At 37.9% G+C, this 24,758-nt stretch overlaps 1 protein-coding gene across 3 annotated transcripts in view; it reads left to right on the plus strand.

Moving 5' to 3' along the window:
• The window catches only part of Gucy1a2 (guanylate cyclase 1 soluble subunit alpha 2), a 330,075-nt gene that overhangs the window by 55,675 nt on the left and 249,642 nt on the right, over positions 1-24,758 (plus strand). For all 3 annotated transcript variants that reach the window (XM_005077309.4, XM_040734734.1, XM_040734735.1), the window contains exon 4: positions 23,531-24,249. In XM_005077309.4, coding sequence (XP_005077366.1) covers positions 23,531-24,249 — 719 coding nt within the window. The remainder of the gene's footprint in view (positions 1-23,530; positions 24,250-24,758) is intronic.

The raw sequence follows: 24,758 nt of genomic DNA on the forward strand, positions 1-24,758 counted from the left end.
AGAAAGAGTGGAAATTCCAATACAGAATGCTAATTTTTTTAAAATGTTAGTTGTTATAAATATATTCTCTTGTCCTTGCTTAATACCTGTAATATTTATTTGAATCATAATATAATTAATAATTATCTTTATTTCAAACTCTTTATCATCTTAACTCATACACTGCAAGGGATTTTTGTTTTTTATTTTTTGTTTTATGGTGGGATCATCCAAGGACCTTAGCAAAATAACTTATGGCCACAGTTGTGTCAAGAGCAGTGTTTATTTATTTATTTATTTATTTATTGTTTTTTTGAGACAGGATTTCTATGTGTAGCTTTGGAGCCTATCCTGGCACTCACTCTGTAATCCAGGCTGACCTCGAACTCACAGAGATCCTCCTGCCTCTACCTCCTGAGTGCTGGGATTAAAGGTGTGTGCTACCAACTCCTGGCTGAGCAGTATTTTTTTAAAGCTAAGTTCCCTCCAAGGTTCTGGTAGGCATCCAAGGCTAATCCTACTCTTGGCAATGGTGATGAATCCTCTCTACTTGTACTGTTGAGAAACTGGACATACGACTTACTGTTCCTGTCTGGAAATGAAATCTATGTTCTGCTTTTAGTCTAATATGTACCAGTGGTTTGTTGCCTTGCACTCACTTCTTTCCTCTTATTCACTTCTGTTTCTCTCCATGATTTCAGTTCTGCTTCTGAATGCAAACAATGACAAGGACTCTGGAATAGTCTTCCCTCCCCTCCACTTCCTGCCTCTTTCTCATCTCTTCTTTTTTTCTTTCTTGTTTGCTTTCTTGCTTTCTTTCTTTTTCTTCTTCTATCTTTGCCAAGCCTTCTTGATGATGCTCATAGGTAGTTAAAGAGTGTGTGTAGAAGTACCTAATTTATATATTTCTCATATCCCTTACTTTATTCACTTTACTTCATTACCACACAGAGACCTTCAATGGTTGCTGTTCAAACCAAAACCAGAAAAAGAAATGTCACATGATATTAATAAAATGCTGGAACACTGACAGTTTTCCATGTGAGAGACTCAGGTAATAATTTTTCTTTCACATTGTACTTCTAGACTTATAAACACTATCAATCACCAGAAAAAAACGTTCGCTCTAGTAGAAAAATAAAGTGGGTGATAGAGTTTGTTCCTGCCAAGGGGAAAGGATGTCTCTACTTGCTTGAACTTTCATCAAGCTCTGACCTGGATTAGGATCTTTGCAAGTAGAATTCAAGGATTTTGGCCAGAGAATGGTCCTGATTAGATATGTGTGTTACCCCAGAGTCTCCAGAAAATTTTGACTGACTGTATCCAATTGCTGTCATCTTTTAACTGTTCATTGTTTGCTTTCAATTCTTTGCAATATTTGACAGCATTCGAAATGTCATTCATTCTTTTATACAATTCTGTACTTCAGAATATTTTTCATTCATTTAAAAAAATCTTGAGGCTAGAGAAATGATTCAGTGATTGAGAGTGCATGTTGTTTTTTAGAGAATCTGAGTTTGGTTCCCAGCATCCATATTATAATTTTATTTCCAGGGGATTCACTGACTTCTCTTAGCCTCTCTAGGCATTTATGCTCATATGCTTATAGCCATATGCAACACAAATACACAGAACTAATAAATGAAAGTGAAGGACAGGTCTTTTCTTTCTTGTTTTACTGATTGCTCATCTCACACTTTTGTAAAAGTAGCCACAAAAATTGACCAAACATTTAAAACTGTACTTCTTAATTCATTATTAGGCTTTGATTTGGTGTCATATTTAAGCTTAATATTTTATATAGAAATTTACTAATCAGTAGACTCCAATTTGCTAAATTTGAGTATTTAAATGTTCACTGATATTGTATCAAAATTTAAGCTTAATATTTTATATAGAAATTTACTAATCAGTAGACTCCAATTTGCTAAATTTGAGTATTTAAATGTTCACTGATATTGTATCAAAAGTCTGAATTCCCAAGTGACCAGATTCGATGCGAAAGCAAAAAGTCTTTTTAATTGTGAGGTAACTTGGGTTGTCCCTCAGTCCAAAATAGGTGGAATAGGAAGAACCCCAAGCCACATTAGGGCAGGGCATATTTTGGGGGTATAGCAAAGGAGGGAGTGCCTGGGAGTCTGCTAGTTGCATAGCAACAGTCTCAGGATTGGTACACCTCAGGTCTGGGGGAACCTATCCTGAATTGAGTGGTTAGTTACAGCTGCAGAAAGGTTGCTATGCCTGGAGGCCATCCTCAATCCACTATTATCAGTAAAGCACACCCAAAACTTGCCAGCTAACATCTGATTCGTTCCATATCACATGGAGGGTATCTGGCAATTCCTTTCCAGTAATTAGGGTAACTTTGGACAAGGCTGAGGGCCTCAAAACATCTGCTGAGTCAGGAGCCTACTTACATCTTGCTTGGTCTTTTCAGCCTGTCATGACTGCCAAAGCAGAGGACTGGGAAAGGGTTTGGGCCCTCCACTGAAATTTACAGTTAAAGTTAAGCATGGGAAGGATTATTAGCTTACAAAAGTCTGTGTCATCTGTGGGGAAATGTTTGCCCTTTTGGAAGGACTGTTTCCACCAATGCAATGTTTTTGAGTAGTTTCTGTTTTCAAATTCTGTTCTAGATATCAGTTATGAATAGGGACAAAAAACAGATGTAAATTGGCGAAGATGCTGGAATTAACACAAAATAATGATTAAGCTAATCAGAATGATGGCTGTCAAGGACCTTGAGACAAAAGAGTAGAAAGGATTGGAATGTCCATATGCTAATGAGAATCATTTTTGTTTCATTAAGCAAATCACACAGACTCAGAATTATGAGGTACTTTCTTATTTGCAAGGGATTTTTGTGGATATTAATTTCTGCCTTATTGTATTTTGGAACTAAATATTAATATTCTGATTTACAGAAAAAACAATTAAGGTCAACAATGCCACTTATTCTAAATCACTTAGCTAACAGATACTGAGAGAAGACTTTGGACAGTTTTTCAGTTTCAAGAAAGAATACACTGTCTTTTAACATTGTTACATTTTTTACTCAGTCTGTATGTAAATAATAGTATCATATCACAAATCCAATTTACGTTGATTTGTTGGGGTACCCCGAATTGAGGAGGGGTCCCCAAGCCGGATTCGTCACCCCAAGAATCAAGAGTCCACGCGCCAATTGATGCAACCCGCAAGAGGCTTTAATTAGGCATCTGCAGATGGGCCTCTCGGTCAGCTTTTAGACCGATTGGCCCCGAGGTTCAGTTACAATCAGCTTTTAAAGACAAAAACCACAAGCTTTTGGGAGGGGTCCCTATCTTGTGACGGGGGAAGTGGGTACGAAACTCCTGTCCCGGGGAAGTAGGTGTCTTCCTGACCTACATGTTGTAAATTCCTCAAACCTTGGCATGAGTTAATTATATCTCCCTAAGTAAATAGTGTTATCTCCTTGTTTCCCACTAGTCTTGTCTGCCCATCTCTGATGCCCTGGTCGGTTCTTCACAGATGGCAGTCCATAATTGGCTTTTTGTGGATTTACAGCCCTTCTGCAATTAAGGTCTCTAAACCATACATTCCATTCTGTGGTATAGCCGGTTCCTGGGATGGGGTCCTTTGTTCACTTCCCAAGTTCTCTAGTGGGGTGCCTTCCCTGTTTAAGCTTATATTTTATTTCTATAAATTCGGGGTCTTACAGATTAAACCAATTTCCCAAATCTGGTGCATATATAGTATTGCCCTCTATTACCACCATAGTGCTTTACTTTGGCCACTGCTTTCAATTAGGAATCTTTTCTGTAAGTGTATGTTTTCCTGTTTTTGGCAATATTAGAGGTTGAAACCACAGTCCTAGACATGATAGACAACCACCTATTAAAGAGTTGCATTTCCTAGCCATACGAAAATTGTTTGCCAATGATAATTGTGGCTATGTAAGTACTTTCCTGATTTCAAATGGAAGATAGGATATCAAGAGACAGGATTTGAAAGGTTAAGGAAATGGTCAAACAGAGAGGAGACTGAAAGGATCAGTATCAACACAAGACACCACAAGACCAAAGGAGATTTGCCACAGAGGGGTGAAATTCAGGGAATAAGAGACAAAGACAGGAGATAGAGGTCAAGGGATTAGGCAAAAGAAGCAAAGGGCAGGGGGAAGGGATATTTACCCTGCCTCTAGATAGAATAAATGACAGTTTATAAGGGGAAGCAGGGATATTCTGTGTTAGGATGAGGGTTTTTGTTTGTTTGTTTGTTTGTTTTTTTGATTGAGCATGCTAATTAGGGTAGTCCTAAAGGGGGCTTTAGATTGCTGGACTTCAGTACTTTGACAGCTGGGCTTGGTAGTCAGTCTCAGGACATGGAAGTGGCCAGATAAAAGGGCAGACCTTGTTAACTAGCTTTAAGAATGTATGCTAATGGTTTTTAAGCTAGGAAGAAGGAATGGGGGAAGGGCAAGGCCTGTCTTGTTTGTCATGCTAATACCACTTCAGAGACAACAGAGTAAAGAAGAGCAGATTAAAAAAAATTACCATGCTTGAATTGATAATTGGGCTAGAGAATTATTAGTTATAAGGGAAATTATTTAGTTAATCAGCAAAATTTCAATATGGACTGAGGATTAGTTAATCATCTACTATCAATAAACAGCAAGATAATTAGGGATGAAGGGTTGTGATGCTTGTTGCCCTCAAATGGGAGGTGTGTTTCATGTGTTGTGTCTGTGTGTATGTACATTGGTGATATCATTTGGGATTTTAATATTTCCCTGTTTTCCAACTTCCCTCTAAGTTATAAATTATGTTAAGGAAAGAACGTATAACATTTATTTAAAAAAGTTAAACTGTAATTAAAGAATCACCTGTCCCTAAAAAATTGCTTTTGGTTTTGCTAGGTTGGAGCCCCAGTTAAAATATCAACAAAAATCCTGAACTAAATTAAAGTAGTATGTCAAACACAAGTACAATAAAGACCTTGTGGTTTCACCTTGTAATTGGAAGCATCCTGGTTTTCTTTTTTCTTTTTTTTTTTGGTTTTTATGAGACAGGGTTTCTCTGTATTATTTTGGAGGCTATCGGTCCAGCCTGGCCTCAAACTCACAGAGATCCACCGGCCTCTGCCTCCCGAGTGCTGGGATTAAAGGCGTGCACCACCACCGCCTGGCTGCATCCTGGTTTTCTTAATACTGCCAATAAAACAGCACATTCTATATTCAGTGTCTAGATTAGAAATTATACTGTGGAATTTTTTGTTCTCATTCTATTCTCTCACTTATAACCTGATTTTGTGACATAGACTTTGAAGGTTTTCCATGTGAACATTATCTTATTCTCGTCATCTAGTATCACACAGCAATCATTACCAAACTGGGCAATTAATTCCCCTGTTTTAGAAATGTTTTTATCTACATGGAAAATACAGTGTACTGATGAAAAAATAATAAAAATAGGATTTCCAAACACTTCTATTGCTTAGCTTACCTACTTCCTTGATAATGCAGTAAGAGACAGCCACATTGGCACATATAATTTTCTTTTTAAAAATCCTTTTACTATTATATTATGGTAATTTTAGATTTCCCCAGTACTTTGCCTAATTCAGAAGCCTCATCAATCACTGACATATGCCCCTCTGTCTGAGCTTTTGGTCACTTCCCTGGGATTCGAAATAGCAACCATCAGTCATTACACAGTGCTGCCATCAGCAGGAGTGGTTGGCTGTTTTGCACCCCCATATGTACAGTGAGCTAAGTGGAATCTTCACATAGAACAAGCCATCAGGCTAAGTGAATGCTCTAATCACAGAGCCAGCTCCAGCCCTATTTAATTCTTTAAAACCTTAGTTACTATATAGAAATAGCAGAGCTCTAGTCAATTCTCCTTATACTTAAAACTTGCTCTCCTAAACAATTATGTCATTTTACACTTCCACCTCCCCTCCCCCTAATTCCATGATTCCTATGAACCTTGTGATCTTGAACTTGGGAATTAAATTTTTATTTAAATGGTATAATGAACTTTCCAGAGTTACGAGGCAGTAGAAAAAAATTAAATTAACTGTTGGAGTGTTATTGGGTTGGAAAAACAAACTATGTTGCCCTTTGACATCTTCTTGGAAACTAGATAGGAAATAATTATATTCTGGCAAGGCTGGTAGACAGCTGAGATGAAAAAAATCAGCTTGTTTTTTCAATGCACTAGAAAAGCGCCTCTGTATGTAGCTCAAGCTGGCCTGGAACTCACCATGTGTTCTTGAACTTGGGGTAACCCTCCTGGCTCAGCTTCCCAAGTGGGTGGGGTTTAATGTGTAAGCCATGACATCTGATGATTTTCACTTTTAACTGTGACTTTTCCTGTTTCACACTAAAGAAGTATTTTGTAAAGAACACCGTTGCATCAATGAGTGTGAATTCAGGCTACTCACATCTGTAATGTCTTTTTCCTGAGAGTGTTAGAGTCAGCTGACCTTTTGGATAATGCCATTCTATTTGCTGTCCAAGCTTCCAAAATCCTTCATCACACAACCCTTTGCTTTCTTTTTCTTTTCTGTCTCTCTCTCTCTTTTTTAAGAATTAAAGAGTGCTGTGGGAATGTGGGAATAATAACAAAAAATTACGGGAACAAGATCTCCAAACTAGTGTACTTTTTATTTTATTTAATTTATTTTTTTACATTTTTTCAGGTCAGCCAGCCCCAATCCTACATATATTATTAAACTAAGTGGCACTGTATGCTCCCTTCCTTTGCTTTTGCTTTTAATATTTCCCTCAATATTATCTCCCTCTTAGTAACCTCCAAATCATTCCAAAATAGGGAAAAGTAAGTGACAGAGTAGAGCATGCATGAGGTGCCACATAGACTAGTGTTTGATCCACAAATGTTTCTTGTGATGTCTGGTGGGAAATGAGAACCAGGAATGTATTTTACCTCTTCTCAAACAGAAAGTTAACATATGCAGCCTCATATCCCCATTCCTTTCTCACTTGTCACCACATGTAAGGGCTTGTATTTTTTCATAGACATCTCTTCATCTCCAGAATTCCTGCCCATAAGTTTATGTTGTGGATCTTGGTGAAACCACTAATAATTTAGGTTATTTGTTGCATTTTTTTGTTCCTATGACAAAATCAGCTTAAAGAAACAAAGGTTTATTTTGACTCACACTCTATTATGAAACTTAAGATGGTCACAGTGTAACACATTGTAATCACACTTAGAGGGCAAAGAGTGGTAAACATCTGTGCTCAGCTCCCTTTATGTTTTTTATTCAGTCCAGCAATCCTGGTGATAGAAATGTGCCTGCTATGGTTAGTGTGGGTCTCCCTACCACAGTCAAAGCAGCCTAGAAATTCCTTCATGGCCATGCCTAGTGTTTTGTTTCCTAGGGTATGCCAGATCCTAATTAGTTGACAATATTAACCATCACACTTGGACTATTGTTTTTTGATTGATTCCAAATGTTCTTATAGGCTATTCTTTTACTTTGTTCCTCCTTAATTGTGGATTTTGATCCTTTGTTTTCTAAGCTCTGTGAAAGGATCTAATGTACGCATAATGTACTAACATAGTTGCCACTACCTTAATCTTGTTTGTGAAGGTTTAAGTAAGAATTTAAAGAGTTTATATCTGTAACCAGTCACATTTTTGCATTGTCTAGATTCTTTGCCTTTTAAGTATTAGTTATAAACCATTCTTTTTTTTTCTCTGTGGCCCTCACAAACATCCTATTCTGAGTCTTAGCTCAAGCATGTAGTCATACTGAAAACAATCTGTCCGAATTGGTATATCTTACTATTGTATTTTTGTTTTTCATACAATAATCTAGAAAACCTTTCTATAACTATACCTATGCTTGCAGTATTTTTAAAGAAATAACTCAATGAAGAAATTTCAAATAATGGTCTGATATTTGTTGAATGCTCTTTCTGTTTACAAAGTATTGACAACCAAAAGCATCTCAATGGTAATGAGTGGTCAATTAGTAGGAGATACATCAGCTTTGGAGAATGTCAAACAGATGTTTAAATGAGAATTCTACACAGATGTAGTTTAGCCCAGGGAATGTTTGTAATGGTACACTTATAGTTCCCTGGAAAACAGATGTTGAGATGGAAATTTACACTCAGAAAGTCAAAACTCAGGAACAATGATCCAATCAGGCAAACCTTATTAAGTTTCAAGGCCTAAGACTGGCCACTCACTAATGGCTCTGAGCTCTGCTGAATGAGTCATCCTTTTTCTCATGACAATCACCACCACACGCACGCACGTGAACTGGCCTTGCTAGAGCCTTTCCCTTTGAGAGTTTGAGATGAGTGGGTAGGGCAGAGTAGGAAGTTAAGTCCTAGTTGATCTTTCCAGAATTACTGTCTTAGGCAAGGAAGTTAAGCTTTATAGTTAAACTCTTTCTCTCCAAACCAGCTGTGTTTGGATTCATAATGCCACGGTAGAGGCAGGAGCTTGGGCCGGCTTCCACTTCATCTGAAGTCATCTGAACAAGAATCACCTGAAAGCTGACAGCTACAAACACTCCTAGCTTTTTTACACATTACACCAAATGAAAAAGCTGAAAACAGAGCATTTGTGTTGATTTTGAACACTGTATATTTAACAATGAAAAATCTGTATAGGTTTACATATTTCTGAAAGAGACACAGAAAATGAAAATGAATAAAACTATTTTGCAAAAGTAGAATAATTCATAATAACTATTTCAGCTCATGTACTTAGACTCCAGTTTGTTTCTCTTAGTAGCTGAAGAATTCAGGTTTCTATTGTCTCCCACTTACTCAATTAAAAAATGAGTTTTGTTGTATTTGTGCATGTCTCAAGCTTCTCATGTGGTCTATTTGGGAAGTCTGTCATGGTGTGATACTGACAAACTCAGCTGTATGCTCCAGTATAACCACTATTGCTGCTTAGGTGGGCAGCCTCCATAAAGCACAGGACTAAAAAGAAATCAGGGATTTAAGGGGAAAAGACACTCACATTCTCCCTTGAGTGTTTCCTCTTTTATTCTCTGTCTTCTTCTCATGGTCTTTCTATTGTATACTTTTTTTTTTCAGAAGTAATGCTAATGGAGGTTTCTGTTCCACCTGTAGCAATTTAGTTCCAAATAAACACACCGAGATTTATGCTAATTATAGACTGGCCAATGGCTGAGGCTTCTTATTGGCTATATCTCTCTTAATTATTAACCCATTTCTATTAAACTATATATTACCACAAGGCTGTGGCTTACCCATAATGTTCCATCATGTTACTACTTCTGCAGCTAGATGGTATCTCCCTGCAAGTCTCTTCCCAAAATTGTCCTAATCTGGTAGACCCACCTATATTTACTGCCTGGCTAGACCCTGCCTGTCCATAGGGGAAAACAGCTTTATTCTTCAACCAGTAAGAGAAACATATATTTACAGCCTACCAAAGGACATATCCCATCAAGATAATACTCCCCATAAAAGTTTTTCAGACAACCTAGGAATTACAATGTGGTTACATTCTATTTGTCAAGTGAATGGTTACAATGAATAAATGTCGCACCTGCTGTGCAGCCTGCATCGGAGAATGTAGTGAGGTGGTCGGGAATAGATGACACAGAGACCAGTCGGTTGCTTTAAGAAAACTTTATGCTTCCCAAGTCAGCTTAGGAGGGAGACTCCCAAGAAAAAAAAACGCTTCCCTTTTTAAGGACTTCTGCCATCCATCTACATACAATTCTTCCCAGACTTCTCACCCTCCTGGCTGGTGGTTTAATCTCCAGCCCCAGAATTGGGGAGAAACAGCAGGGGGAACAGGAAGAAGCATCTAGCCATAGGGGGTGTCAAAGTCATGGTGTTTCAGTGAGTGAGCCCTTATCTGAGCCCTATTAAGAGCTTTATAGCACTGAATTGTTTTCAGTAAACATTATCTCACAGCTGCCTGCTCCCAGGCCGAAGGGGAAGTGGGTCTCTGTTCAAGGTCTGGTCCCCACAAATAAAAAAGAAGTAAAAAAAAATAGCATGTTTCCCATATCCCTTACATAATTAAACATTTTACGTATCACAGGTAAAAACCAAATTATCCCAAGAACCCACAAACCTTCATACCCAAGCAACTAGTTATAAATTAGCTGTTTAGGCAAGCAACCTATTCTTCTCAGTCATGTCTTTTACTGACAGGCTGCCTTTTGCAGTTAAAAAATAAAAGGCCAATCATTTTATTACTTATCTTAAAATGTAATATTTTAAGGAATCTTTAAGATACAGAAATATAAACTTTTCCAAATGAGAATTAGTCAGCTCTGCTTTACATCTTTAGTGTACGTATCAACTCACCAATTTTTTTTTTTAGTATCAGGATGTTAAGTAAGAAATGGTTATAAGGAAATAATCACCTTTAGCCATGAACCAATCCTAGCAAGGACAATACATGAGGCAGGAACAAGTGGGTTGCTTTATATTTTTCACCTCAGCTATTGGTCCTTGTGAACTTGAGATTTCTTTCTGGGGTTTTTCATTTCAAATCTATTTTCAGAACATTTGATTTAACATGAAGGGATTTTAAAACTTTGTTTCAGCTTTTTCAGTGCTTGTGTCTTTCATCATTAAGAGAATTAGAGCCAGCCTGGATCCTGGAGACTCTTATTTTCCTTGAGATAGCATCTATGCAGCTTCTTGAGTGAACTCATAGGCCATAGCTGTGTAACAGTCCCTGTTATTTATTTTTGTTCATCAAAACTCTGTGTATGTTAACATTATTGTTATCCATTAGACTGCACAGTTTAGGGAAGAATCATCTTCTTGATATTCCACACATAAAAATGCCCAGTAGAAGGGGATATCTCCATGAGATATGCTTACTATATCACAGGCAATGCAGGTCTCCCAATATCCACTCACACCATGCCATATGTCAGAGAAAGATTGAAGCAGCAAACATGGAAAGGCACAGCAGAAGCAAATGACATTCCCGGTCTGTGGTCGCAGGCTTGCCTAACTGAAATTAACCCATCAGAGAGTTAACTCCTGGTGGGCTGACACCTTGAATGTCCATTGCCACTTGCTGTTCCTCTGGCATGGCCATGGGCAAACCATTTTGACATCATAACGCTTATGAACAGGTGCTCTGTGTGTATCTCACTTTAGCTATTCTTCAAATGGCCTCATTTAGGAGAGTAAAGTGACCATGTGCATGAGTCTAGTTTCCTACATGTGCCTTACATGCTCACTTTCACTGCCATAGATTACTTCTTTATTTAGTTCAACATATTTAAAAATAAGATTTATTTTCATTATTTTTAATAATGTGTATTGATATTTTTGTGTGTGTCTGTATGTATGCCCATGTGCATGCTAGTACAGGTACTCTGGATATCTACAGAACCAGAGTTACAGGCCATTGTGAGCTTTCCAACATGGATGTTGGAAACTGAACTCATGTCCTCCAGAAGTTAGCTTAGCATCTTATAAAGGAAATTGTGAATGAAAACTACATATTGTACAAGGTAAGTAAATCAAATAGGATAATGATATAGTTTAAAAGTATACTCTAGTAGGAAGAAACACACAGAAAGATGTTTCACAAGCAAAGATATATATACACAAAAGACTATGTACCCAGGAAAGCTACCTTATCTAAAACAGATTTTCTAATATTCTCTGACTTCTTGTTGAGTCGTTACGTGGAATATCATTCAAATCACATGGACCCAGGTTTTTTCTATTATTTCCCTGGTTTATCTATTTTAATTTAAGGAGGTTCCTTGGTGTTGCTTTTAATGCATTTGGATTAATTCCTAAAAAGATGAGACTAGAAAGCAAAAGAGGGCACATGAGCTGTTTTGAGGGAATTTCAGGATGTCACTGAAGAGAGGAGGCAGATTTGGTGCAGTTGTCACAAATGATGTAACACAGCTAGTCTATGGAGACATTCTTTTTTTTCCTCACTCATATGATGTCTCACCTTTATTGTTTAAATGGCTGAGTTATATAAATCCATCTTGTGTGTAGTAACTCCATAACCTCAACATGCATCATCTTTGCAGTAACATTGTGACAGCTCCATACTGTGGATGAAGCAATACTTAGAACAGACTTATCATATGTGGTCTTTATGTAAATAATGTTTTAGATTTCCTAAATATACCATTCTGAGCCATTTCATTCTACCAGGAAAATACAGGGTTTCCCCCCCTCTTAAAAAAATTAAATCCTAAAATAACTACGTTTAAATAAATAACATTATGATGATGACATTAAAAAAAACTCACAATGAGGCTAACGCCCTCTGCCTGCTGCTCAGCTCTAAGTCCAGAATGCTCTGGAAAGGTGAGCGGTGATCCGAGTGTGGGCTGGGCTGCTGGCCTCCCACCTCTCCTCACCCTTCCCTCTGAATTTTACTTACTATATGACATAAGTCAGACTTAGTGAGGGACTTCATTTTGAAAAGCCAGAAAAACCTCTTGAGAATCAGAAAATGGCCTGGATGCTTGATACTTGGCTACTGGGTCTTACTCCAGACCCTCAAGTTAACTAGCAACATCTCTTCGACAGCTCTTGCTGTGAGTGTGTCATGCAGATAACCAGTCAGATGCCAGAAATCAGAGCTGACCCCTAAGACTCCCCAGGTTCTGGGAGGAATCTATGACCTTGGTCTGAAAAGGTGTGACAAAAACCTGGATCTGTTTCCCAAGGGAGGGAAGAAGGGATCTGTTGTTTAAGCATACACAATATGTAGGAGACTCGTTTTACTAGCGTGGGAAATACAAAGTCAACATAAAGAAACAGACAACAAAACCCACAAGAGCAGGTACATGCAGCCCAGAGGCCAGAAGGCTCTCGGGGTCCCTTGTCCCGATGCCCCTGACCTCATGGATCCATGCAGTCCACCTACCCTCTATAGGGTAGGTCAATTCATCAGGTAACTGCTCTGAACAGAAAATGGACAAGTAAGTAGGTATCCTAAGGGAGTGTCAACCAAACACAGGCAAGAAAGACTAGAGCAAATCATCCCATGGGCTGCAAACAAACCATAGAAACAAACAGAATGACGTTCTTTCCCCCAAATGAATCTCAAATTTCCAGAGTAGAAATAGAGTGATATGAAATGTAAAAGACCCCATTATTTAGTAATGAAAGGGCATCTCCAAGTACTCTAATTCTACGTGTGGACAATGAAATACTGTGTTGTCTCTCAGTCGCAGCCAGCAGGTCCTATGAGGGCAGCAGGTGGCTGTGGCTCTGTCCCCCAAACGAAAGCCGGAGAAATCCACTTGCAGCAGGTGCTGCATCTGCACAAGAGACTCAGTCCTTTGTGACCTGGACTTCTTGCTTGTAGTAAAAGCTGAGCCTACAGCCCAGCGAGTGCTCTGTAGAAGACACCACCTCTGGAACCAGGATTGCTGTTGTGGGTCTGTTCAAGAGTAACTTGTCTTTAAGGAGTTTTAAGGCCACCTGGGTCCGTGTTTTCAGTGCTAAGAGGTGAAGTCCAACCACAGGTCCCTTTACCCACTGAGGATGCGCTCCCTGCTTCAGTAAGAGGCAGCATCTCCTTTTGGCACCACAAAGTTGATGTCTGAAGAAAAGGTCTCCCAGCAGCTAGTTCTGGATCCCTTTCTCTCTCATAGCTGCTGGTGGCGCATCCACACTCAGAGCAATGACAATGCTCTCGCCATCTTCGGCTTTAATTCGCTTGACCTCTGGCTGCTCTGCCTGGTCACCATTCTGGCGCTTTGTAGGCAGGGATGCTGATGCTGATGCATGGGTTGCCAACATATGGAGAGGACTCGCAGCATTGCTCACCTGGCTGTGCACTGCTGTAAGTGTTGGTACCACATGAGTTCCATTTTGCGTTACAGTTTTTATTGGAAGCTGGTGTTGACCTAAAGGTGCCTGTTGTACTATGGTCACTGTTTGAACAGGGGTAGCCTGTGATGTCTGGATGATTCAGCTAACAGCGCCTAGTATGGCTGGGCTAATTGCAGGGACAGGCTCTACTTTCACTTTGACTTCTCTGTGGTCACCATTCTCTTGTGGTTCTGCCTTAGGAGGAGCCAGCACCGCAGCCTGAGTGACTGTGTATGTGTTTGCTGGGGCCAGTCCAGCCACACTGGTGACTAATGTCATTAATGTCCCTCAATATTAATGGTCTTAACTTGCCTATAAAAATACACAGGCTAACAGAGTGGATACGAAGATAGAATCCATCATTATGCTACATAACAGAAACACACCTCAACTTCAAAGACAGACAGTACATCAGAGTTAAGTGTTGAGAAAGATTTCCCAATCAAACAGAACCAAGAAACAAGCTGGTGTATCCACCCTGATATATCTAACAAATTAGACTTGAAACTAAAATCAATCAAAAGAGACAAAGGAGGTTATTTCATAGTCATCACAGGAGATATCCACCAAGATGAAATCTCAGTTCTGAACATCTATGCCCCAAATACAAAGGCATCCACATTCATAAAAGAAACATTACTAAAACTCAAAACTCATATGAAACCTCACACAGTTGTCGTGGGAGACTTCAACACACCACTCTCACCCACTAGCAGGAACACCAGAGAGAAACTTAACAAATAAAAGAACTAACAGAAGTTATGATCCAATTGGGTTCAACAGACTTCTATAATACATTCCATCCAAACACGAAAGAATATACCTTCTTCACAGTGCCACATCGAACCTTCTCTAAAATCAACCACATACCTAAACATAGTAAAAGCAGTACACAACAAACTGACAGCCAACATCAAACCAAATGGAGTGAAAGTCAATGAGATTCCTCCAAAATCACTTCAAGTTCTAGCTAGAAGACAACAAAAGGGGACCAAGGGATACAAACTGAAAAAGAAATCAAACTTTCACATTTGCAGATGATATGATAGTTTACATAATTGACAAAAAATATTCCAGAGAACTCCTATAGCTGAAAATCACCATCACCAAAGTAGAAGGATACAAGATTAAATCAAAAATACCAGTAGCCCTAGTATATACAGACTATCAATGGGCTGAGAAAGAATTCAGAGTAACAACATCATTTCCAATAGCCACAAACACCATAAAATATCTTGGGGTAACACTAACCAAAGAAGAAAAAGACATGTATAACAAGAACTTTGAGTTTTAAAGAAGTAAATTAAAGAAGATGCAGAAAATGCAATGATTTCTTATGCTCATGGATAGGTAAGGTCAACATAGTAAAAATTGCAGTCTCACAGAAAGCAATCCACGGATTTAATGCAATCCCAATCATAATTCTTACAGACATTGAAAGAATAATAGTTAGTTTTATATGGAAAAAAACCAAAAGACCCAGGAAAGCAAAAGCAACCCTGTACAATAAAGGAACTTCCAGGGGCACCACCATCCCTGACTTGAAGCATTACTATACAGCTATAGTTAAGCAAATAGCTTGGCATTGGCACAAAAACAGACAGTAGACAATGGAATTGAGTTGAGGACAGGGATACTAAAACACACATCTATGAACACCTGATTTTTTATAAAGAAGCTGAAATTAGACAATATAAAATCAAAGCATCTTAAAAAAATGTTCCTGGCATGTAGAAGACTGTAGATAGATCCATATTTATTGCCATGAAGAAAACTTAAGTCCTAATGGATCAAAGACCTCAACATAGATGTAGTAACAATGAACCTCTTAGAAAAGAAAGTGGGATGTACCCTTGAACAGATTGTTACAGGAGACTACTTCCTGAATATAATACTAGTAGCACATGACACTGAGATCGACAATTAATAAATGGGACCTTGTGAAACTGAGATGCTTCTGGATTTCAAAGGGCATAGTCAGAAACACAAAATTGCAGTCCACAGAATGGGAAAATCTTCACCAGCCACACATCTTACAGAAGGCTCAGTTCCAAAATATGCAATGAACTCAAGATGCTAGTCATTAAAACACCAAATAATCTAATTAAATACTGGGGTTCAGAAGTAAATAGAGAAGTCTCAATAGAGGAATACAAAATGGCTGAAAGACACTTTAAAAAGCTTTCAACATCTTTACCCATCAGGAAAATGCAAATGAAAACAACTCTGAGATTTAATCTTGCACCTGTCAGAATAGCCAAAATCAAAACACCAGTGACAGTTTATGCAGGAGAGGATGTGGAGAAATGGGAACACTCCTCTATTGCTGGTGGTAGTGCAAACTTGTACAGCTACTTTGGAAATCAGTATGGCCGTTCCTCTGGAAATTGGGAATCACTCTACCTCTAGATCCAGCAGTTCCATTCTTGGATATATACTCAAAGGATGAACATTCATACAACATATACTTCTCTACAACTATGTTAATAAAAGCATTATTTGTAATAGCAAGAACCTGAAAGCGATCTAAATGCCCCTCAATTGAAAAATGGATAAATAAAATATGGTATATTTACACAATGAAGTATTACTCAGTGGAAAAAATTGGAATCTTGAAATTCACAGGCAAATGGATGAAGACAACATCCTGAGTGAGGTAACCCAGTCAAAAAAGGGCAAATATGGTATGTACTCACTCACACATGGATATTAGACATAGAATAAAAGATTACCGGACTACAATGCACACCTCCAGAGAAGCTAGGAAACAAAATACCCTAAGAGTGACATACATCACACATGGTCCCACAGAGAAAGGAAAAAGGACTTGAACTCCTGAGCAAATTGGGAGCCTGGGGTGCGGAGAAGATGGCCATGACATGGCTCTCCAGATTTCATTGGCCCCTTTAATCGGGGAAGGGAATAACAGTTTAGCAATTTTCAAATTCATAACAATCAAAGAGACATTAACAGTGATTAAAATCTCTGAGGAAGTCCTCTGAGAGTACCTCCATCCATGGAAATTATGGTTTTTGAATACTACCATCATAGCTCACAATCTGAACAATGCCAGTTAGGAATAGAACCCAGAATCTATGTATTTGCACTGCAATCACCTTCCTTATTCAATCAGTATGTAAATAATGAGAATACTTATCAGTAGGGTAGCCCCAAAGTCCATAAGATACTGCCATGTGTTCATAATGTAGCAGATGTCATCACAAAATAATGCATGATTGAGTTACCTTATATTGTAATGCATGAGGTTTCCTGAAACACACTTTTTAAACAGCATTTATGTCAGGTTTTTAAAATTCATACCATGCTGTGGTTGCATTCCTGGTTTGCTGTCTTCCACAACAGCCTGCCACAGTGCTGGAGGAGGGTTGGGAATGTGATGAGCACTTAGTCATCTAACACGTGGCCAGTAAAGCATCCTGAAGACTGGCCGGTTTTAAACATGCTTCCCTGTGTCTGTTCATTGCTCAACATTGGTGGCTATTAAAAAAAACAAATAAGAATTTGTCAACTAAAAGTACTCCCACGAGATAAGTCAGTAGTCGCATAATTTAATTGTCTTGATTAAAAAGAGATTCCAAAGATCATTGAAGGGTATGAAAAGCAATACATACATAAATACATGAGTTTATATCTACTACTACATACATCATATGTGATGTTTGGTATACATGGACTCATTGTCAGCTATGCACAACTAATTATTTGACTATTTATTGACTGTTTTTTATCTGTTCATTAAAATGTTATCACAGACAAAGAGTGTTTTTCATTTAGTTTCTCAAAAACTTTCCTGTTACTTTCTCTTCTTGGAGCTATAAACTTTCATTTGTTCCAGAGTATGTAGTTACATTTTTTTTTACATTTTTTTAAATTTATTTTTTATATTCCAATCACAGTTCTCCCTCCTCTCCTCCCACTTCCCCCCTGTCCTCTCCTCCCATCTTCTCCATAGAGAGGGTAAGGACTTCCCTAGGAAGTATACTAAGTCTGTTCCACCATCTCATTAAGGCAGGACCAAGGCACCTCTCCAAAACCACACCCCTGTTTCTAGGCTGGGCAAGGTATCTCTTCTTGTAAAATGGGCTTCACTAAGTCAGTTTGTGCATTAGTGTTAGATCTTGGACCTACTGACGGTCTAGGTCTACTTCCCAGCACCTTGGTGAATTCTTATTCATCCTTTAGCTTTGTTAATTTAATTTGTTGATTTATTGTTTTAAGTATTACTATGTTACTATGTTTATTTTTGTGTGTATCTGCATTTTTGCACATGTGTCAAGGTATGTATGTGGAGCTTAGACGAAGGGATCAAGTTCATGCTTTCAGGCTTGGTGGCATTTGCATCTTTACCCTCTGAGCCATCTCCCTTCCCCTCTCTTATCATCTTTTCTTATTGTAATACTCCTGCCTGTTGAGTGATATATAGAATTACTAGGCTATATGTCACATAGATTTAAAAAAGACCAAAACCATTTCTGCCCTTATCATTTCTGCATGTTCAGTGTCCAGCAACAAAGGAAGATTCAGAGAAGATTTTTCTCCTAAAATGAAGGAAGAAAAAAGTAACAAATAGACAAAAACCCTTCATATCTTCAAGTAGGTTAGATTTGTTTGATGGAGTGGAAAAACCACAAAACCCTGTGTGATACATGTTAAGATCCCAATGCATATCATGCAATTTGGAAGCTTAATACATAGATAAATCTGTCTCAAACAAGAAAGGCCCCCAAAAGCATCTGGCAGAATTTAGATATAAAGTAGATAAGATGAAGGAAAACATATAATTAGTTTAGCAGGGTAGGCAGTATAACAGACCTCTATTTAAGCAAAATAAATGTAATGCAAATCCAACATGTTCAGCAGCCTATAAACATAGGAGAGTATTGAGTATTTTTTAGAAGTCTCATAATGGAGGAAGAGCTTCAGGAGATAAGAATATGTCAAAGTGGGTCACATGAGTGCTGAGTTCCTGAGTTTGGGCTTCATATTGAAGACAATGATAGTCATTGGAATTTATGGTTTGTGAAGAGCATATGCAGAGTGGATTAAATAATGATTGGGAAAATGCTGAAATGTCAGTAAAGGGGCTGGAGGACTGTCTCTGTGCTGGACACCAGTGGTGACCTAAAATCACTTAGTAGTAAGGCTAATGGAAAGTCAGGGGTAGGTGAATAATTCTCATACAGTTTTTATTATTTGAAAATTTGATTACTAATGTTTCTTGCTATTTAAAAATATTGTATAGAAAATCATTCTGAAAGGTATACTATTTGTGCTAAGGAATTGAGCAAATTTTATGATTTTCTACATATAACATAGGCATGTATATATTTTGGTTTTCTTTTGTTCTCAAGTATTTTTTATATATTCCTGTTTTAATCACATAATCTGGTTGATGTTCTTAATTCTGGACTTAACATTATCAAGTCTATCTTTTTCATTGTTGATTAATTAATTATGTACACTTCACTTTTGCTTTCCAGCTATTTTCCATTCACTACCTGCTCTTATTCACTACCTGTTAGGCAATCCTATCTTCTTCCCCATTTATCCATTATAATTCATCTTGTGGGGAAGGGAGACACTTACTTCCCTTGGCTGGTTTTTTTGAACACCTCATTTTCTTCAAACAGTCCCCCAAGAAAAGTAGAAATTAATATTTTGTACCTCCTAAGGTAGCTCTATGTCCTTCTGTGATAGTGTAGTCACAAGGTAATGTAATGAGAGGCCCAATGAGAGAGGATGTCTATTGGTTCTAACATCCTTATATATGACATAACTGTAAACTGGAAAGATTGATAATATTTGTACAATGAGGATGAATGCTATGAAAGAAAGACAGTCTCCATGTGCCAGGCATTTTGCTGGTGATAACCATGAATGAACCAAAAAATAAAACACATTCTCTATAAGCTATTCACAGGTAAGTGGAGCTGGCTTAATAAACATAGACCACAGTATTATTTCATGAAAGAAACATTGACTATTTCACTTACTGCTAATTCACTTACAGCTAAAGGATTCCAGTATTTTGGCAAATCATTTTTTAGAAGAGGTGAAATAATAGTGATTTTAAAAAATAATTCCATCTTTCCATTTACTCATTAATGAAATCAATTTCAGTATAATTCTGTTTCTTGTCAAAAATGTATTCTCATAACCATAAATGTCATTCTGATCTTGTGATATTTGAAGGTAAGTATTGTCTATTTTTTTCAAGTGATTTACTGCAAATAAGGGTTTGCATCAAGTGCAGGTAGAATGCTGGGAATTAGGACTGCAGTCCTTGTTTGAACTGAACCACTTTTCTCTGTGCCTTCTGAGTTTTGAGATAACGTATGTAAGAGCACCTTTATTTTTTATTCATAACATATGTGCAGAAATGAACTGATCATTAGTTTTAATTTTTCACTCTAAGAATTATTCTTTCCTGATCTTGTTCATTTAATGATTATGGGGATAAAATTCTTTGCAATTAAGTAAATACAATAATTTGTAGAGAATTGCCATCACAGCACACTATTCAAAGCAACTCAGTTTTTCTTTAATAAAAAGAAAGTAACGTTAATATCATGCTGTGTGCCCGAGTGAGATTATTTGGAGACAGATAGTCATTGTGCTTTCGGGTACAGAGGTACTTTTTTAAGCAGCAAAGATTATTTATTGATAATGACCTATACCCACAGTAGTTTTCATTTGTTTGCCTATGGAATATTTATTTACTGGTTATTGTTTGATGGATATTTAAGGTCTGGCACTAATGATAGGGCATCCATGATTATACTGTATTGCCAGTTAGAAGCAATCATTTTTCTGTTCTTTGTTCAAAGATCTGAAGTTTTCGGACATTTTTCTTCAAAGCCTAGAATCACTCCATGGAATATAGGAGGTACATATAAAAGATAACCAGAATATAGGACTGTTTATTCTGTATATATGAATGTGAGCAACAGAACATTTCATAGTAATGATGAATACTATCATGAAGGTGAGCAATTCTGTAATTTGTGCACACTCAATTTTCTTATTTATTCATTCTGATGATATAGGTGCTAGCCATTGACCAGCATTTGCTCTGTCTAGATAGAAATCATGAGTAGATAAAATCTCTTGAAATGCAGGTCTTTGGCAGCAGTGAGGTGAGGCAGTGGGCAGACACAGACAGTGTTGATAGGAACCCTTAGCCCTACAAGCATTACATCTTATGGGTCTGCTTAGGAAGTCAAGATTTCACAACTCTTAATACCAGTGAGTGCCACAGTTCTAAGACTCTTGGTCCTAAATAATTGACAGCTCCCTGGAACTCATCTGGCATTCAAGTTCTTTACTTTTCTTCTCTGGAACCTTATGTCCTTTTATCCTTCTTTAGCTCCAAATTTCCACTCTTGCTTGCAGTCTCCTGTCCTTCCTTTCCTGACTATTCTCCAACTGTTCATCTGATTCTTCTTCAGATGTCTATGGTGTTACTTGCCAACTGCTCAGCTGTTGCTTCCACCATTGGACTCTCTCTGCCAAAAGTGCCAGACTTCTTCTTCCATTTTAATATAACTGAATGTAGTCAAGAAAATGTTGAGAGAAACCTCTTATTGGCCCTAATAAGCCTTAGCGCTCTCCCTCCCTCCCTCCCTCTCTCTCTCTCTCTCTCTCTCTCTATATATATATATATATATATATATATATATATATGTATATATATATGTGTGTGTATTTATATGTGTGTGTGAACACTATAAAAATGTATTAAACTATTTGATGTGTTTAGGATGAATAGAAAAATAATGTTGACTGCTCTGTTTCTTCTCTTCCCGAGGGAAGGAACATCCCTAGTGTGATAGAGGTAAGGACAGCAAATTAACCGTTACACTGCATGGATTATATGCACTCTAACAGGGTATTAGGAAAGGGATGAGATTTTGGAAGGCAATCCTTCTGGATTTTTCTAAAATGAAAGGGCAAGGGCAAGAAAAAAATTAACTTTATAGTGTGTGAAACTTTGTTTAGGAATATTCCTCAGGCTATGTATTGATATATGATATGTCCAGATTTCCTCTCAGAGTGGCTGAGTATACAGGAGACATTGAAACCAACAACAAAGGAAAATCTAAACTGAAAAATTGTGTAATTAATATTGATTGTCAACTTGAAATAAATCTAAATCTAGAGTCACCAAAGAGACAAGTCTATGGCCACACCTATGAGGGTGGGAGCAGGTTAACTAAGGATGGAAGAGCTATCTTGAATGTGGGTGACACTATTCCATGAGTTGGTCCATAGACCAAATAAAAAGGAAGAAGGGGTCTGAACACAGCACTCAAACTCTCAGTTCTCGTTGCTGTTCCTCTTCTCCGTTCCAGTCATGATGGAAATAACCTTCCAAGCTATAAGCCAAAATAAATTTACTTTTCTTACAAAATAAAATGTGTTTCAGTTCTGTTTTATTTTCAGAATTCCTTATTAGATGGATAGACTGTATAAGAAATGACCATAGGTATTAATTTCAGTCAAAGTTAAAGGAGATGCCATATTGTGACTCTGTTTTTCTTTGGATAATACCATTTCTCAAAATTTTAAAATAACAAACAAATTTCCCCTAACATCTTAGAAGCATAGAAATTAATTTAAAAATAATTCTCTAATGTAAAAGAAACTTACATAGGAAATTTGGGACCTCAGGGAAAAAAATGTCATTTCCTTTTTTCACTTGTTACTGTTATTTCAAGTTTGAGAGACCCTAAATAGACAACCAAGGAGCCGACTTTCTGATGCAAAAGGTTTCTCCCAGCACTCGGGAGGCAGAGGCAGGCGGATCTCTGTGAGTTCGAGGCTGGGCTGGACCGACAGCCTCCAAAACAATACAGAGAAACCCTGTCTCGTAAAAACCAAAAAAAAAAAATAATAAAATTAACTTTATTAACTCAGGTCTTCTGTCAATCCAACACAGTGGGTGGAGTGAGAATGACCTGTAGTTACCAGCAGGGAAGGGAATTTATTGGTATAGAGCAATGAGAGTGTCTGGGCTCCACAACAGTCTCAGGATTGGTGCACTTCCGGGCTTTGGTGACCTGTCCTTTCTTGATTGGTCAATTGGTTGCTATGGGCTATAGGCCCTGCCATAGCGTTTATTGTCCTCTGTTTGCCATGGTTACAGTAAAGCACATCCAGAGCCCTCCAGCTAACTTCTGATTGATTCCTTGACACATGGAGTGTAACTGACCTCCTGGTGACTAGAATTTGAGCACGTTCAGGAAGCTTAGCACATGTGGCTGAATCAGAGGCCTACATCTTGCTGGTTCTTTTCTGAAGCCTTTCATAACTATAAAAGCAGGGGACTGGGTGAGGGTGTGGTCCCTACACTACTTCCTTTAAAAATATTTATTTTTATGAGACTGATGCGCTGCCTACTGTGTTAAAAATATTTATTTTCAATTATGTGTATATGTGTATGCCTGTGTATAGCCATGTGCATGAGGCCACAAGGCCAGTAATTGTGTTCTCTTGAATCTAAACTTGGACGCAGTTCTAAGCCACATGATGTAGATGCTGGGGACTGAATTCAGATTCTCTTTGGGAGTATTTCATGCTCTTAACCAGTAAGCCATCTCTCCAATTCTCAATTGCTTCTGCTTTAGATAAGCATGTTGAAAGCTATATATTCCATGCCTTTTAGTCCATGTTACTAACACTTTTATTCTCCTTTACCTTTAGGTCTGAAGTTCCAGGAAATTCAGGAAAGATTTGGTGAGGAATTCTTTAAGATATGCTTTGATGAGAATGAGAGAGTCCTCCGAGCTGTGGGTGGTACATTGCAGGACTTCTTCAATGGCTTTGATGCATTGTTGGAACACATTAGAACTTCTTTTGGGAAACAGGCCACTCTGGAGTCCCCATCTTTCCTATGCAAAGAGCTCCCTGAAGGTACTCTCCTGCTTCACTACTTCCACCCTCACCATACTGTGGGGCTGGCGATGCTGGGAATGATTAAGGCTGCAGGAAAGAGAATCTATCGTTTGAATGTGGAAGTGGAACAAATTGAAAATGAAAAGTTGTGCTCCGATGACTCAAACCCAAGCAACTGCAACTGTATTTCTTTTCTTATCAAAGAATGTGAAACTCTGAACATCACAAAGAATATTCCACAGGGTACTTCCCAAGTTCCTGCAGATCTCAGAATCAGCATCAACACTTTCTGCCGAGCCTTCCCATTCCATTTGATGTTTGACCCCACCATGGCTGTTCTTCAGCTTGGGGAGGGCCTAAGAAAGCAGCTTCGATGCGACACTCACAAAGTGCTGAAGTTTGAGGACTGCTTTGAGATAGTCTCTCCAAAGGTTAATGCCACATTTGAAAGGGTTTTGCTGCGACTGTCCACTCCATTTGTGATAAGGACCAAGCCTGAAGCTTCTGGTACTGAGAACAAAGACAAGGTAAGTAGCCATAGATTCCAGATGAATTATGGGATCTAGTAGAATGGGTAATTATTTCAATAAATTACATGCTGGCTGTAGTTGTAATTATTTAAGCAAGAGAGCTTTAAGTGTCATTCAGAAGATTAGCGGTCTCTGGATGCATGTAGAAAGATTTGGCTGTATTCCCAGGCCTTTTATATAGTTTCTGCCTCATTTGTTAATTTATTTCAGCACATAAAAAGAAGACACTTATTAATAACAGCCACAAAAATTACAAAATGATAGGACTCAATAAAAGTCTAACATTATAGATTCATGAATGTTTCCATGGAAAAATCAAACAGTGAGAGAAATCTTTAACAAAGAGAATAACCTGCTGTATTTTGATTGTCTCTTAAATTTCACAGTCTTGGAACACTCCATTTATGCCATGTGTGTCCAAAAAGAAAGAAAAAAATGTGTTCTCCCAATGTTGGATATGGACTAACTAAATTTTAGTATTCAAATTTTAGGCTATTCCTCTGGAT

This window comes from Mesocricetus auratus, unplaced genomic scaffold (assembly GCF_017639785.1).
Source record: "Mesocricetus auratus isolate SY011 unplaced genomic scaffold, BCM_Maur_2.0 Super-Scaffold_100040, whole genome shotgun sequence".
Taxonomy (NCBI): domain Eukaryota; kingdom Metazoa; phylum Chordata; class Mammalia; order Rodentia; family Cricetidae; genus Mesocricetus; species Mesocricetus auratus.